We start from the raw sequence: 15,631 nt of genomic DNA on the forward strand, positions 1-15,631 counted from the left end.
TGCGATTAAAATATTTTATATTTCTTGGCATTGGCTTTAGGCAGAATTAAATCCAGAAAATTGGCGGTACCTATGCAGTTGCTGCGGCTGCTGGTGCCAGGGCGTGTCGTTGCTCCGCCTCGGTGTGGCGTGTCTAGGTGGTAGAAACCGCCCCCCGAGTACGACATTCTACTGACTCTGAATGTATTTGGCCCTACTCCATTCCCTCCAGACAGGGGCGAAGAGCAGTCCTACTCCCGCCACAGCCGCAGCGCTCCTCCCTCTCGGTGATCCCGAGGTTCAGCTTGACGAGTTCCTTGCGCGGTTGCCGCGAACTGCCGAGAAAATCGGAAACGGACTCGCCTCAGCGGCCTATCTCACTCGCAGCATTCCTAGAAGCAGGTGGGGGAGCGTTGGAACCGCAGCCGCAGTGTTCACCGCCTTTTTACTGAACCCCCGGTCGTTGACAAGAGTATGAACACCAGCAGCAACTCCAGGAAGCGCAAGGCCAATGGTGACCTGCCAAGGCTGTGGAGAGCCTACTGCATCCCGTCTCTGCTGCCCTAAGTGCACGGAGTGCGGTCGCACCTCCTTCTTCTGCTCACAAGACTGCTTTAAAGCCTCGTGGCCGTCTCACAGCAAGCTTCATGCTGTAATTCAGAGAGGAGCATTCGCCGGAGGGAGCTTCGTGGGCGGAAGGGCGCTCCTTGGAAACTCCCTTGAGGGCCACCTCACCGAGAGCACTGCGGACGGCAGAGACTGGAACAGCGCGCGAGAGGATTCCCCCAGCCCCGATGCACCCACGCACAAAAACAGCAGCAGCAGCAGCAGCAGCGGCAGCTCCAGCAGCCGAAACGACAGGGAGGCAGCAGCAGAGAGGAGGAAAGAGGATGAGGTGTCGAGCTCGTTGCCAGTTGTCCCTTCCCGCGTCTCTCGAGGCCTCAGCCTCATTCAGGCCCGCGGGGTCGCCCGCAGCAATATTAGCACCAAAGCTGGCAGCAGCGGCACTCCGTCGAAAAAGACGCTGAGCAGCGGGCTACTGTGGTCTCGTCTATTCGGCGGCAACAAGCCTGTGGAGATTCCCCTTCACGTCAGGGGAGACAAGAGGGACATGGCTGCGAAGGCGTGCCCGAGTGGTGCTGCTGCAGGAGACGCTTCAGGATCTGGAGTTATTTTGTCCCCTCGAGCTCCTCTGTTGCTTTTGCTGCTGCTGGGAGCTCTCCTGTGCTACATCACGTTCGGCGGCCTGCTGTTTACGTTCACCGGAGGCCTTCTAGGAGGACCCCCGCTTTCTGCGCAGCAGCAGCGTGACACAGCTGCAGGCGCCACAGCAGAAGCACCCGCTGATACGCCTACCCTGCAGGCTCTTGGGCAAGCTCTTGTGCAGCTGAGAGAACAGCTCTCAACAGTAGAAGGGGTGTTGAGGGAGCACGATGCCCTTCTAGGGGCCTTGGCCCCCGTCCCCCCGCTCAGTGTTTCCTCCGCTGCTGCCGGAGCCTCGCGCTTCCAACGAGCTAAGGGGGGGGCCTTGGGAGACAGTGTGGCGAGCCATGGGGTTGCTGTCGATCCCGCAGGAGCTGCCCTTGAGGCTGGAGCAGCGAGGGCTCAGCCTCTCTTGCAGTTGCTGGAGAGAGCTCGAGAGGCAGCAGCAACACAGGGGGCCTCAACCCAAGCAGAGGCGCCTTCCTCTGTCTCCCCTTCGCTGATGCAGAGGTCCTTTGCGGCCGATGTGGCCAGTGAGGGAAGGCATTCTCTTCCTGCAGTGTCGCAGCCTGCGATAGCACAAGACTCCGCGACCACCCAAGGGACTGATGGGTTCGAAACTTTGGAAAGTGCATCACAGAAAGAGGAACCCCATGCAGCGGAGAAGGCACAACAGGAGATAACGGAGGCGCAGGAAACTTTCGAGCCATCGTTCGGGGCAGGCGAGTCCGTGGAAGTAAACAAAGAAGACTCTCCGGTGTTATCCGGCGCAACAGACGGAGGAATGGCAAAAGGTAATGCAGAAGGAGGGGGAGGAGCAGCAGTAGCAGCAGCAGATAACGCAGAGGCTGTACCAGCAAGAGCAACTGCTGGATTACCCGAGGCCGAACGTGAGACAAACGTTGCGTCGATAGCCTCTAAAGCCAATCAAGCAAGCGTAAACCGTGGCCTGGGTGGTTCGGCTCTTCTTGGTTTGGGGTTGTATATGAAGCGTAACAAGAGGGGGCCCTTTATGCCCTAGTCGGGGGGTCTGCCTGACCGGGGGGCCTCTAATTCTGCATGACGACCGGTTCTTTCAGCCTGTAGTGAACGCCTAGTGCACGCACTTGTTGCTGCAGTCGTGCAGCAGTAGGCACGTCTACCGCTGTGTTCTGCACGGGGTACTCCACGAGAAGCTGGTGGTGTCTGTCTCAGCTTTGCAGCACTGCAGCACTTTTCCTGAGCAAAGGATACACAATAGTCACCTTGGCGAGGATGGGTACAGCTCTTCTCGGTAGTAGAGCAAAAGAGAGCAAAATAAAGAAAGAGAGAAAGCGAGAAGGCTAGAGAAAAAAGATAGAAGGAGCGAAATCGTGCCACATATACTTAGCGGCAAAGGGTTCGCCTCGATAAATGGCTTCAAAGGGAACAGCTCTTCTAGAGGTTGAGTCTGCTGAAATGATGTTTGGTCGGCTATCACTACCGCTGCTGCCGTAGCTGCTTTCTCGGCGAATGCAGGGGGTGCTAAATAGCATTATTGCTAAATCACCATGTCTGCGTAATCGTGGTTGCTATCGCAAGCAGAGAGCAATGCACTCTCGCCTTTCATCCATGAAGGGTATATGGCGTTTTCCGACATAAGACGAAGCACAGCGCAGGGACCCAAGCGAGCAGTCAAGGCTCACATTTGGGCAATTCAGCGTTCACTGGGAAGGATGAAACGTAGCAGTCGACGCGCTCGCTAGCGCACTTCTCGAATCGTGGCCCTGACCTCGCTAACCAGGTCCACAATCTCATGCAACTTCTGTGGGCAGCTTGGCGAACTGCTCTCGAGGAAATCTTGTCGTGTAGCCTTGTTGTGCCCGCGAGAAACATAGACAGGTGGTGCTTGGAGTTCTTGTCAGCAGCCAACGGCAGGGGCACAGCCTGCTTGCACTGTGAACTCCCCCCTCCCTTAAGAGGGTGGCGACCGCCCTGTGGCCTATCCTCATCCCTAGGGGCCCTCTTCATACTACAATGGGAGAGACCGAGGCCTAGGCCGCCGTTTCAGACACGCGATTCCACTAAACGTGGCTTGCCGATTTCTACGGAGCTGAGCGTTCGGACAGCAGGCTACGAGACACCGGCATGCTGAGACAACCCTTTCACTCCCGAGCCTACTTATTGCCCTTTTTTTTTGTTTTCTGTCTGTTTGCATTTGCCGTCCGCTGTTGCTATGGCCTCCTGCTACATAAGGGCGATGCTGCCTCCTCTTTGTGGGGTCTCGACAGTCAGAAGATTCTCTGTCCCTATAGGACGCGGCTGAGGCCCTGACGAAACTCTTCTTTGCAGCTGCCTAGGTCGCCCATAGAGGGAGGGGAGAAAGGGTAATAGCTGTAACCCTCAGCAGCAGAGCAAGCAGGCGGGCAGGCGTAAATAGGAGTTTCGGGGTTGTGCCTCCTGATTTAGCTCATCCCCTGCTCTGACTAATCGGTGATATGTGCGCAACAAAAGATGCGGCCTTTTAATTATTCTCAGGAGGAGAAGGAGGTTGGTAACTTGATTTGGTGCTGTCCTAAGGCACGCCTAGGTCACCCCGGAAGTTAAAGCCGGGGCCTGCCCTTGGGCAGGCTGCCAAAATAAGATGTAGGTACCCCTGGTTTGCGTGTCTCACCCCCTTAATGTTACACGTTCCTGCTTCCTTGCATGTTTACCTGCCGATATAACGGTTGGTGTGGCAGTTGTTGCCCCGTGCAGCAGCTCACGCGCTTGAGGGGGGAACTTTATAAAGGGCTGCCGCCAGGCTCGCTGTGGCGGCTCCTACGGCTGCTGCGGGTATCACGGCCGTTCTGCAGCTGCACAGCCTGTTTCATACACAAGCTAGGGCTTTAATGCCTTGATCTCATTGATGTTTCTCCAAACAAACCCCATAACAGCCTCAACGAAGCTTGCGCGAGGCCCGTTGCAGGAGCAGCAGCAGCGGCCGCGGCAGCGGCTGCAGCTGCTGCAATTGTTGCTGCGTGCAGCAACTGCCACCGAGACTTTTTAAAATCCGCACGCACAGTACCTTCAGATACCACTTTGTCTTTTCTGCTGCAGCGGGGGTATCTGCAGCCGCAGCAGCGGCGGCAGTTCGTGCCGCAACGGACGGAACTGCGGCACGAAGAGACACACCGAGCAGACTCTGATTGGATTTGTGAGTTCGTGGTGTCAACAGAGAGGCGAAGCAGCAGCAGCGGTGGCGGCGGGTGCAGGGAAGCGGATCGGCATTCGAGGGAAACACCCGTGGAGGGTGACCTCTGCCAAGGAGGGGGGTCGAGAAACACGAGTTGAATCCAAAACAGAGGGACTAATTCTGAAGATGGGCGGCCAGGGCAGTCGCCATGCCCTTGCAGGGGGCTCAAACTTATCCAAGGAGAATTTAAAGCAGTACCTGAAAAGGTTCGATGGAGATGAGGTCGAAGTGCTCAAGAAGGTGTACAAAAGCCTGGCTCTAAGGAGCGAGACTCCCGGTACGGTGCCGCCCCATGTAGCAGCTACTATTTGTGTTGCCTGGTCGCTGAGAAAACTGCCCTGCCCGTGTTGATCTTACGCATATCTGCCTCACATACCGCTTCATGGATTTTCCAGCCACAGCCGTGGAGGAGGCTATTGTTGTTGCACGAGTGACCAGCAGGCGCTTAAGGTTCCTTTCCAGCATTTTCGAGTAGGCTGTGGGCTGCTGTTTCTTTCCTAGGGATTGACAAGGAGACTTTCCTAAGATACTTCCCGTTGCCAGGACTATGGGGAGAGCGACTTTTTCAGAAATTTGACTACAAAGGTGTGTGTTCGTGATGCAGCCACGCCGCATGTCCTCTTTCGAGCTTATGTGCTGTGTGTCTTAAGTGTTGTCGGTGTATCGGATCACTTGTGCAGTGCCCCTCTCTTTCGGCTCCCCCCTACCCGCTATCCCTTTGCAGTTGAAGCTTCTGCAGTGTAGCTCGAGTTAGCTGTCCGCACTCTGGCGTAAGCTCGCCTTCCTTGGCGAGCCTTCTCGTGTTTCCCCAATCGCTTTCTCTCGGCGGCTTCCTCGTAGTTCTCACCTCGCGCCTCGAACAGCTCGTCGCTTGTGCTCGCCTCCCTGCCTACCGCTGCGATGTGCCGCCTACTAGGGCTTTCTTGCCACCGACCAACTCATTCTCAGCTTCCAGCTCTCCCCTTTTCGCGCTTCTCTTTGTAGGAACGGGCAGCGTGGATCTCGAGGAGTTCCTAATTGGAATTGCCGTCTGCTGCCGAGGCACCAAGAGCGACCGAATGTTTGTTTTGTTTCAGGTGAGGAAAGGCTTTTTCAAAGCAACCTCTTTTCTCCCCCTCCCCGTACCCCTTTTCTCCCCACCTCTCCCCGCGTCTTGTGCCGCTGTTTTTGCCCGCTTCCTGCACGTCAACGCTGCATGCCTTGGCGTGCGCTGATAAAACGTGCTGCCCATATGCCGATTCTTCTTTTGAAAACCAATTTCCAGCTGATGGTGCTCTAAGGGCTGCCCTGCCGCTAGTTCGGCGCCTTGCCAGCGCAGCACGAAAGGGATTCGCTGTTTCGGCGATTGCTGCAGGTGTTTGACTTGAATAATGACGGATATATTCAGAAGAGTGAGCTGATTGCGATGCTCTCGAACTTGCCCAATCTGGAGAACTACATTACTGCGCGGCAGCCCGACACGGCAGCAGAAGAGCAGCCGCAAGGCCAGGGGCCGTCTTCGTCGACTGCATCGGAGTTTTCGCCGCAACAGCAGCAGCAGCAGCAGCAGCAGCAGCACGACACCAGCTGGGCTCAAGTCTCGAGCAGGGAAGTCCTCGATCCTGTCGATGAGGAGTCGGATAGCAGCGAGGTGTCCACGCTTTCTGACCTCTTCGTTTATGCCCCTCTGACGTGCCCTGCAACAGCGGCAGCAACGGCGGTGGTGTCGTCAACAAGCTGCGTGGGGAGCAACAGCACGAGCGGCGCATGCAAAGCCTCCGAAGTCGAAAGAGCTGTGTCTGCACCTACAGTTGTTACCGCTGCACCTCTTTTGAGCGCTGCAGGCTGCAGCATCTCGCTGACACTCTCGGAGTCGGGTGCTGCCCAACAGCAGGAAATCCAGCCGCAGCAGCAGCAGCAGCAGGCGGAAGCGGGGTGTGTCGAAGGCAGTAACGAGTCTGGCGCAGCGGGAGAGAGCGAAGGTGCTCTTTTGGGGGCCCCCTCCGCGAGCAGCACAGCCAAAAAGAACCCCTCTCCCGTAGCGCAGCTTCTCATCGACATGGAAAAGGAGCAGCAGCAGGAAACGAGCCAAAAGCCCTCGGTCGACGTGGAGTGCGTTGTTGACAAGATCATCGAGGAATGCGAAGTAAGGAGACTTCCAAAACCTCGCAGACGGCTGCCGCTGCGGCTCCCGTGGGGTGTGCGCCTTCGCACCAACTCCCACACGTGGCCGCAGTGTCTCTGCAGCTGCTCCCATCTTGCGCGAATCTGCTGCTGCTGGTGCGGCTGCTGCAGTTCGTCGAACACGGACGCTTGTCGTTCCCCGAATTCAAGACGTGGCTAGAGCATCACCCAGGCATTCTCTCAATGTTTACTGCATGCCTCCACGAGGAGGTGTGGGGCCTACAGGGAAATGCTCTGTACAGATCTGCATCAGGCCTGAGGTCAGTTGCTGCCCCCTTATCCGCTCGCTCCTACCCCCCTTGAAGCACCATCATCATGCGACGGACTGACAAAGCTGCTACGTCCTATAGGCTGCATATCCCGCCTTTTTTCCTCGCAATCCTTCTTTATGGGCTCCACGCGCATGATCTAAGTTCCCGCTTGACAGCACTTGGCGCCTTTACAGGCCGTGGCTCCAGTCGCTCTGCGTCTTATGGCCAGAAGCCTTTTCTTACATCCGAGTAGCTGTTGTCTCTGCCGCGCGAGCACTCTCCACGCTGCTGCTTCGTAGCGGGCTGCTGAAGTCTTCCCCCTTCCTCTTCTAGCGTCAAGCACTTCTCTCCTTCTGTAACAGTATCTTCTTGCCTACCGCCTCTTCGTGTGCCTCAGTGCCCTGTCAGCTCTCTGTCTCTCTCTCTCGATCGCTTTATTTCTCTCTCTGTCTGTCTCTCCCTGTCTCTCCCTCTTTCTCTCTGTCTTTCTCTCTGTCTCTCCCTGTCTCTCCCTCTTTCTCTCTGTCTGTCTGTCTGTCTGTCTGTCTGTCTCTCTCTGTCTCTCTCCTCTTGTCTCTCTTTCTTCTGCTGGGCTCTCATGAATTTGCCTCTTTCTAATGGGGAGGTGGTGGTGCTGCAGATCGAGCAAGGGGGCGTCGAAGCCAGGCTCTGGGGAGTTTAAGGACTTTAAGGGAACACGGCACACCGAGATTCGACAAGACCAGCTTTACAAGGTAGCGTACATCTCGAGGTGTCGATTTGTGTGGCGTAAATGCGCAATTTGGTGTATGTATATATATGCATATATATATATCTATGTATGTATACATATATATATATATCTATGTATATATGTATACATATATATATATATATATCTATGTATATATGTATACATATATATATCTATATATGCTATATGTATGTACTGTTACAGCCACGCCGCCACGGGAGGCAGGTTTGATGCTTTTGATTGTGCGTTCTGTTTATTGGAGGCGTCTTTTTTGTGGCTGTGTTTATGCATTTGTGTGGGCCTGCAGGTGCGGCGTCTCTTCACGGGTCACCATGGAGGTGTTTCTCTGCAGTCTCGCGTCATTTCTCCGACAAGCCGAGAAGCTGTAGGCTCCAAGACAAAGTTGTCGGGAGGGCAGGGATCGCTCCTGACTGCTGGATCTCCTCCCGCTGGACAGTCGAGCTCGGGGGGGTCCCTTACGCCTGTGCAGGATAGTGGTACGGTTGTTGCAGTGGCACCAGCGAGTGCAGCAGCAGCGACAACGACAGCAACTCCCGCGAAAGCTGGAATGGCGGAGGAGGCTTGTGGGGAGCAACAGCAGCCGCAGGACCAACACCTGGGAGGGGCAGCAACAGCTGTGGCTGTCTCTTCAGGCCAGCAGCCCTCCTCGGGAGCTTCTTCCGTCATTTTGAGACACGAAGATGCTCTCCAAGCAGTAGTACCTACAGCTGCGGCATCTGCAGCAAGACCTCCTGAAGTGCCAGCTGCTCCTGTCTCAGCCGCGGCAGCAGCTGAAGAAGGCGAAGAGGACATGGCGCAAGCGATCGCTCTCCCCACAGCTTCTCGTGATCCTGCTCCGGGGTGCAAACTAGGAGAGAAAGGAGCAGCAGGAGCGCCTACGGCAGCAGCAACAGCTCCAGCCGTGACCCCACCTGCTGCAGCAGCAGCAACAGCAGCTCCAGCCGTACCCCCACCTGCTGCTGCAGTTGCGGAAGCAGCAACTACAGGGGCAGCTCCTTGTGCAGCAGCAGCAGCAACAGCTGAGTCTGCAGCACCTGCTCCAAGCGCAGTAGCGCCGGCATCGGGAGACAGCATGACCAGCAGCTGCCGTCTGCCGTCTTTGAAGGTCTGTGACTTCGACAGATCTCTAAGGCCTGATCTCGACGTACATCTTCTGCTTAAAGGCCAGCCAACTCCGTTGCACCCGCGGCAACAGCAGCACCAGTACCAGCAGCAGCAGCAGCAGCACCAGCTCCTGCATCAGGGGGAAGGCGGCGCCGACAGCCCTGCGTATGTCGCTGACTGTGGAGCAGAGTTGGGCACTCTTCCATCTGTGGCCTCGCTTTCAGGAACCTTAGGCTCTCTCATCAGGGAGCATGCAGCTAAGGAAGCAGGGGGAGGAGCAGCAGAAGCAGCGGCTACCGGAGAACAAGATTTGCATTCGTGCCCTAACTGCCATCGGCCTCTACTCCTCTGCCCCTCCTGCCTTGGGAGGTCCTTGCAGCTGAACCTTTTGCAGGGAAGAGTCGTGCTTGAGTGCGGCAACTGCAGTATCCAGGCAGAAGCATCCAGTTCGGCCTCTTCGCCGGCAGCAGCAGTGGCAGCAGCGGCGGGAGATGGCGGTGCTGCCGCTCCAAAGGTCTCTGATGTGCATGCGGACGCGCTGGACAGCACAGCGAGCGCTCCTGATGCCTCTGCGGCAGCAGCCGCGGGATCGAACGGGCTTCCCAGCAGCAGCAACAGCAGCAACAGCAGCAGCAGCAACAGCAGCAGCAGCAGCAGCAGCAGCAGCGCTGGAGTCGCGCATCGGGGGATCTACACGCATTGCTGGGAATGCCAGTGGGATTTTAGCAGGAGTGCAGAACTTCTTTCCATGAGCGAGGCGGCGATGGACGGCGTCTTGCTGAAGAAAGGGAAGCACCTGCATCAGTGGCAACCCCGCTTTTACGTCCTCATTGGCAACATGTTGTATTACTACAAGAAAAAGGTATGACTCGTCTTCGTGTCGGCTTGGCTTGGGGGTAGGGGTGAAAATGACTCAGGAGCATCCCGAGAGGCTGCGGGCCGGCACTTATTTCTTTTTCCGAACTAGCCCCCGAATCTGCCAAGCCTTTTTTCCATACACATTTCGGAGCTTGTGTTTTCAAGGATGTGTCTCTGCAGGGGGACGCAAAGCCTCGAGGGTTCATGTTTCTGGAGGGCTGCTTTGTGGAAACTCTTACAGATGCCGGAGCGTTAAGGCCTTACGGCTTCGCCATTGTGCATCCCAGAGGAGACTCTGTGGTTAGGCGTGTTCTGTTTGCGCAGTCAGCAAAGGTGTGTTTTGAAGGAACGGCACGTGGAGTCGTGGAGGGTCGTTGCTGTACATACATATGTATGTATGTGTGCTCTTTCGCGTGGGGTGTAATCTGGGTATGCTTGTTTGCCTGTTGCTAGATTGTCGGTGCTTGCCTCGGTGCTCGGTGACGCAATAAAATCTTGTCGTCCTCCGCTGTTGCTGCCTTTCCCTGCAACGCTGCAGGAGCAGCAAGAGTGGGTGGAGGCTCTGCGAGCGTCTACGCGCCAGCAGTCGCTTGAGCACACGTATGACATTCAGGAGCAGCTCGGACAGGGTGGGCTTCCGCATTCTTCTCTAGCCGCCTCTGCTTCCGCTTCTCGATATCTCTTGCTCTCCGCTTTGGTTCACCCGACACAAATTTGACGGAGTAGCTCCGTAGGAGAGACGTGTTCTCGCGGCGTGTGTCAAATTTATGCTGCTGGACCTGTCCCTTCCTGGAGCGCCCTTCTTTGTTATTGGGGTGCGCTTTTACCCAGGAAGCGGGGTGGCTGGCTTGCGGAGGTGGGCCAGGTAGCAAGCGCTTCGCGTCTTGCGAAAGTGCTGCTGTTGTGCTTGTTTAGGAAAATTCAGCGTGGTGTATAGGGGGGTACACATCAAGACGAAGGAACAATACGCCATCAAAGTGATCGAAAAAGGGAAGATCAACAGACACGAGAGAGAGCTGCTCAGGAGCGAGATGGTCATTCTGAGACTTCTTAACCACCCCAACGTCATTCGGCTAAAGGCGAGCCGAGACCACATTCGATGCGCTGCCACCGTTTGTTCCACATACTGCCGTGTTAGGCTTTCTTTTGTCAGCTGCCGCGGCACGACCCTCTTGTTGCACTTGCTACTGCCGCATGTTTATACTGCCAGAGCTGATGCTCCTGCCGCCGCACTTTTGCGGGGCTTGATTGATTCCAGGAAATGGTCGACACCAAGGAGACGCTCTACATCGTTATGGAGCTGGTGCGAGGTGGCGAACTCTTTGATTTGATTCATGCGAATCACCACCTTCCTGAAGTGCATGTTAACAGGTTGGCTACTGGGGAGGCATGGGCCGCGTCTGCTGGTGCTGCTGACTGCCACGCAGGCTGCTGTTGCTTCAGACGTTCATACGGCGTCAAAAGGCTCCTCTGTTCCCCTTAGAGGCGATCCCTTCGCTGCCTGGCTGGCCTTTGTCTTTAAAGCCAGGAAGCTTTTTTCAGTCCGACTTTGGGCACCGCGCTTTAGAAGTCGGCGCAGTTTTCCCTGTCTTTTGTGCCGGCCCTTTTCTCGCTCTTTTCCCCCCTTCCCCGCAGAATCACTAGGTGGCTCCTCGCAGCGGGTTGGCTGCTGAACGGCGAATGCTGCCTCGTCCAGCGTTCGTCCCTCTCCTTTCCGTGACAGCCTCTCTCTGTGTTGCTTCCTGTGCGTATGCATCGGCCTGCCGCTCCCTAGAATCGTGTCGCAGCTGCTCTCGACGGTCTACTACTTGCACAAGTGCGGCATCATCCATCGTGATCTCAAGCCTGAAAACATTCTCCTCTCCGACAAGACGGAGAACGCCACCATCAAGCTCGCGGATTTCGGGCTTTCCACCCTTTGCGGGCCTAACGAAGTTCTCCATCAACCCTGCGGAACCCTCGCGTAGGTCGATTGCGTTGGGAACGCCTGCTGCGGCTTCTTCTGCAGCGGCATTTCCGCGGAAGCCTGCACTGCTGTTGTGTCTGCTGCTCTTCTCTCGCATGCCTGCTGCTTCTCTCCGTGGACTGCCGTGGCGCTGCTTGCGAGAAGATCACAGCGTTTTTCCGGCGTGCGGCTGGGTTGCTGCTCTGCTCCATGCAAGACGCCTCTCTTCAAGGCACTGACCTGCCGACGTGTGTCTTGGGATTCGGCTGGGCAGAGCTCTTGCGCTTCCTGATGAAGCGAGCTGCAAGCCTTGTGTGTTCCCATGGCGCAGATATGTTGCCCCCGAGGTTTTAAGTCTGGAGGGGTATAACCAGCAGGCGGATCTCTGGTCGATCGGCGTCATCACGTACTTGCTCTTGCGGGGCAGACTCCCCTTCCCCATCAATAAACATTTGGGGTCACCCCACTTCCACCAGGTACCGTGTGCTAGTGTGCAGCAGCCGCGTGTTTGTTCTAAAGGGCCACTCGTGCAAAGGCGGCTGGCCATACTCAGAGGCAGAGTATCTTTTTTCTCAGCAGTCTAGGGGTAGTAGACTTCGCCGACATGCCAAGCGGCCCCGTGACATTGTCAGGTTGCCACGCGTTGCGTTTCCGCAGAAGCAACGGCTTTCACAAGCCTCTTCTCACGAGCCCTCGTGTGTAATACTGTTTGCTTCGATGCGTGCGGTCCAGTCTTTCCTTCTGCTTCATTTGCTATCGAGAGAGTGTAAGGTTGCCTCTGTCCTTCCCGTTTGCAGACTTACCCTCTGACGTTTGACGGCCCCTTGTGGCGTCCGATCAGCAGCAGCGCTAAGGATCTGATCCGTAGAATGCTTACTCCAAACCCCAGACAGCGCATTACCGTGGAGGAGGCGCTGCAGCACATTTGGATTAAAAACCCCACGGCTGTCATCAATGAGGCCAACAAGACGGATCCATTCGACCACATCAGTCAGTTGCTTCGTGCAGTGCTTCAATCCTTGCTGCTATATGACCCATTTGCGGCTGCTGAATGTACTGCGGTTCCGCTGCAGAGCTGGGGGGAGGGAAAAGGGGGGTGAGGGGGAAATGCGGGGAGCAAGGCGGGTCGCCGCATCTCCGCTGTTTGTTGTTGCATGCAACAACAGGGCCTGCCATCTTTCTTCTGTTTGACGTAGCCGTCTTCTGGCCATAGAGAGAGAGAGAGAGACACCAGGTTCTCGGTGTTGCGGCGCGTGCATGCAGATCCCTCCGTACAGCCCATCGACCCGCGAGCGCTTGCAGCAGCAGACGGCGCCTCTACCTTCACGATTCCAAACGCGCATAACAGACTGGCGCAACAGCGAGCTCAGCAGCAACAAGCAAAAGCCACCGGGGCACCTGCAGCAGGATCTGCTGCCGCAGCAACGGCTCCGACTCCCAGTCCCCCGCCTGCCGCTCTCAAGGCATCAGCCGATTCGCATGAAAAGGACCTATCAGGATCTGCACCGGCAGAGGCAGCGAAGGCTCCCGCAGGAGCAGCAGCTGCTCCAGCCGCTCAAGGAGGAGCGCCTCCGTCTAGCGCTGCTACCACTACGGTGCCTCAGGCCGCAGCCCAAGCAGTGGCAGTCCCCGTCGCAACGCCAGAAGCGGCAAAGGCTTCTGGTGCGGCGGCTGCTTCACCATCAGCAGACGAAAGCAGCAAGCCAAAACAGCTTCCAGTAAGCCAGCCGCATGCTGCGGCAGCAGCAACGGCAGCTGGCAGTGCTGGAGAGCCACACGACACTCCCGCCGAGCGGCACCCCCCCGCAACAGCCGCAGACCCTGCCGCTGTTGCAGCGGAGACGGCTGCTACTGCTAAGGAGACGGCGAAGGCAGCAGCTGCAGCAGCACACTCTGCTGCAGCGGTGGCACAGGCGGCCGCTGCCGCTGCTGCTCTGCATGCTGCAGCGACGGACGAGGCGTTTGCAGCAGTGCAGCGGGGACCCAGCGCCGATTGTGGGGGGCGGAGGCCTAATGCGATTGAGCAGCAGCAGCAACAGCAGCAGCAGCAACAGCAACAGCAACAGCAGCAGCAGCAACAGCAACAGCAGCAAACCTTCGGTGCATGCGCCAATCCGGCTGCAGCTACGTCAGCCTTGCCCGTCGCTCCCACCCGCGTTCAAACCCCTCCGAGTGCGGCCACGCCCCCTGCTGCTGCTGCACCAGCAGCTCCCGTATCTCTAGCACTGCCTGGAGCTAGTGCATCGCCGGCAGTACCGGCGTCAGCTGCAGCAGCACCCGCTGTAGATGCATCTGCTAGTGGCGCCTCGGCTGATATGCTTTCCAATAGTACAAGAGAGTGCGTTCAGCCTGTATCTGCCCCCGGAGCATCTCCATGTAGCAGCACCCCCCCAGGCACGTGATGTTCTGCAACGAATTCTTGTTTTTGTGCCTGGGCAGTTTCTTCCGAAGCCGCTGCAACTCCAAGAGCAGAGGAGGCAACGGCCCGGGTGTGACAAGTGACGTCGGGTGGCTTTGTCACAAGCAAGGAAGAGCTGCGTTGCCACCTCTCTTCGCTGCGCACCACCGAGTTACTTACGTCATTTGACCATCATTCTCTGGTCTGAGGGTATGACAGGTTCATGAGGGTTCATAATAGTGCTTAGGGAACTAGGATTGTACTGCAGGGAGTGGCGCTCTTAGAGAAAGGATCTGGGGGTGCGAAAAACAGGTTACAGCACTTCACCGTTACGTACACTGCAGAAATTATGAAGAGGGCGCAAGTTTTCTAAGACGTTTCCGATGCCTCAAAATGTGCACCGGCCATTAGAAATGCTGCCTCCGGAGCATTTGTCTTGCTCTTTCCCTGTGTAACCCGTGGGATTTTCCTTGACCCTAAAGACAATCCTTGCCTCGTGGGGGGAGAGAGGATGCGTTTCTATGACAACACAGTCATGCAAATGCACATACACTCGATGAATACGAAGTTTTCCGCTGAGGCTGCACATAAGGACTTTTCCCTGGAGGCCCTCGGGGGCGACAAGGGCCTCCCCAAACGCGGTGGAGACTCCTGAGGCTGTTGCAGCAGTTGCGGCTGATGCTGCGTCTAGCTGCACCTTGAACTTGCCACCTGGTAGACACGCTATCACCTTGCCGGCAAAACGAATGCAGTCCTTGGGTCTATCGCTTTTGTTGCCGTCGCGCTGCCGCTGCTGCTTGCTCCTGGAGTGACCTACTTGATTTGTTTCGCACTGGCTAGCTCCTGAAGTAGCCACAAAGTCACTTCCCTGCCCCCGCTGGGCAGGCGTCCTCAGCGATGCTCCTAAGGCACCAGTGCGTGCACGGGGAAGAGGGGAGGGCTGACAATCCGGTAGCTTGGTGGCGTGTATGCCGGCCGATGCAGCCGTCCTATGATGTCTGAAGAAAGAGAACCAGGGGCCTCTAACATCCCCGGTAGCAAGTTTTACACGAGACCCCTGCAAATACGCAGCAGTGGGGTCATGGGTGACATTGCCAGGGGGGCCCCTGCTCGAGGGTCCTGCATTCTTAGAAACTGGCCGAAGTCCAAGACTAGACGAAACACCAATGCTAAATAAGAGGCCAAGAAGGAGGGCCCCCAGAAGAATACGCCCAGCTGAAACCCCAGATAATAGGGGACCACCCATTACGGCGGAAGGGGGCCCCTGTTCATGGAGAACTGCACACCAGCATACTCGATGTTCCCTAATTGGATAAAAACCAATGAAATAAAAACAGCAGGGAACAGCGTGCAAGCGTTGGTCGTATTTCCCTTGACTGAGGGCCTGCCCTTGGACCCTCAGTTCATCGAAGCTGGGGGTTAGTACGAAGGATCGGAACTTGGAGGGGAGAGGAAGCAGGTGCGCCTCATGGAGGCCAACATACACTGTTTTATGGAACAAAATACTGCTGTTATTAAGCTCTGGATAGAGAAATTCAGCCGACCAAAGATATCTTGGGCACCACGCAAACACTGCCACGGCCCAAATCATGGTCTACAGCGTACTAGCCTATGAATATACCTCTTCGAAATGCACGCTGTACCTGTGTCTAAATGATGTCCCATATTTAGTGTGATTAGAGGACCTGGAAACACTAGCTGTGTGTCTCCTAAGGGGTCACGTCCCCATAAAGCGTAAAATCAGTGGTGCTCAGGTACCACACCCTTGCTGGGGTTCCGAATT

At 56.4% G+C, this 15,631-nt stretch overlaps 3 protein-coding genes across 3 annotated transcripts; 2 read left to right on the forward strand and 1 right to left on the reverse strand.

The window, feature by feature from the left end:
* Positions 1 to 490: 490 nt before the first annotated feature.
* Positions 491 to 2,123, forward strand: LOC113146564. Its single transcript, XM_026334319.1, has 3 exons — positions 491 to 748; positions 875 to 2,005; positions 2,097 to 2,123. Exons 1-3 carry the CDS (start codon positions 491 to 493, stop codon positions 2,121 to 2,123), a joined length of 1,416 nt encoding a protein of 471 aa, XP_026190104.1.
* A 2,378-nt stretch (positions 2,124 to 4,501) lies between these two features.
* Positions 4,502 to 13,540, forward strand: LOC34621264 (the record flags this gene model as incomplete). The annotated part of the gene is made up of 17 exons (XM_026334320.1): positions 4,502 to 4,652; positions 4,877 to 4,960; positions 5,360 to 5,451; positions 5,730 to 6,500; positions 6,650 to 6,798; positions 7,430 to 7,523; positions 7,830 to 8,106; positions 8,236 to 8,414; positions 8,580 to 9,122; positions 9,279 to 9,509; positions 9,686 to 9,838; positions 10,044 to 10,134; positions 10,421 to 10,584; positions 10,764 to 10,876; positions 11,782 to 11,926; positions 12,248 to 12,440; positions 12,714 to 13,540. Coding segments are annotated over exons 1-17 (4,257 nt in total), but the record flags the coding sequence as incomplete, so codon positions are not given.
* Positions 13,541 to 13,608: 68 nt separating this feature from the next.
* On the reverse strand, positions 13,609 to 15,513 carry LOC34621265. Its single transcript, XM_022734486.2, has 3 exons — positions 15,470 to 15,513; positions 14,269 to 15,152; positions 13,609 to 13,760 (listed from the first exon to the last, which is right to left on the reverse strand). Exons 1-3 carry the CDS (start codon positions 15,511 to 15,513, stop codon positions 13,609 to 13,611), a joined length of 1,080 nt encoding a protein of 359 aa, XP_022588139.2.
* Between the last annotated feature and the right edge of the window lie 118 nt (positions 15,514 to 15,631).

Source organism: Cyclospora cayetanensis, unplaced genomic scaffold, assembly GCF_002999335.1.
Source record: "Cyclospora cayetanensis isolate NF1_C8 unplaced genomic scaffold, CcayRef3 CcayRef3_contig_4, whole genome shotgun sequence".
NCBI classification, from domain to species: Eukaryota; Apicomplexa; class Conoidasida; order Eucoccidiorida; family Eimeriidae; genus Cyclospora; species Cyclospora cayetanensis.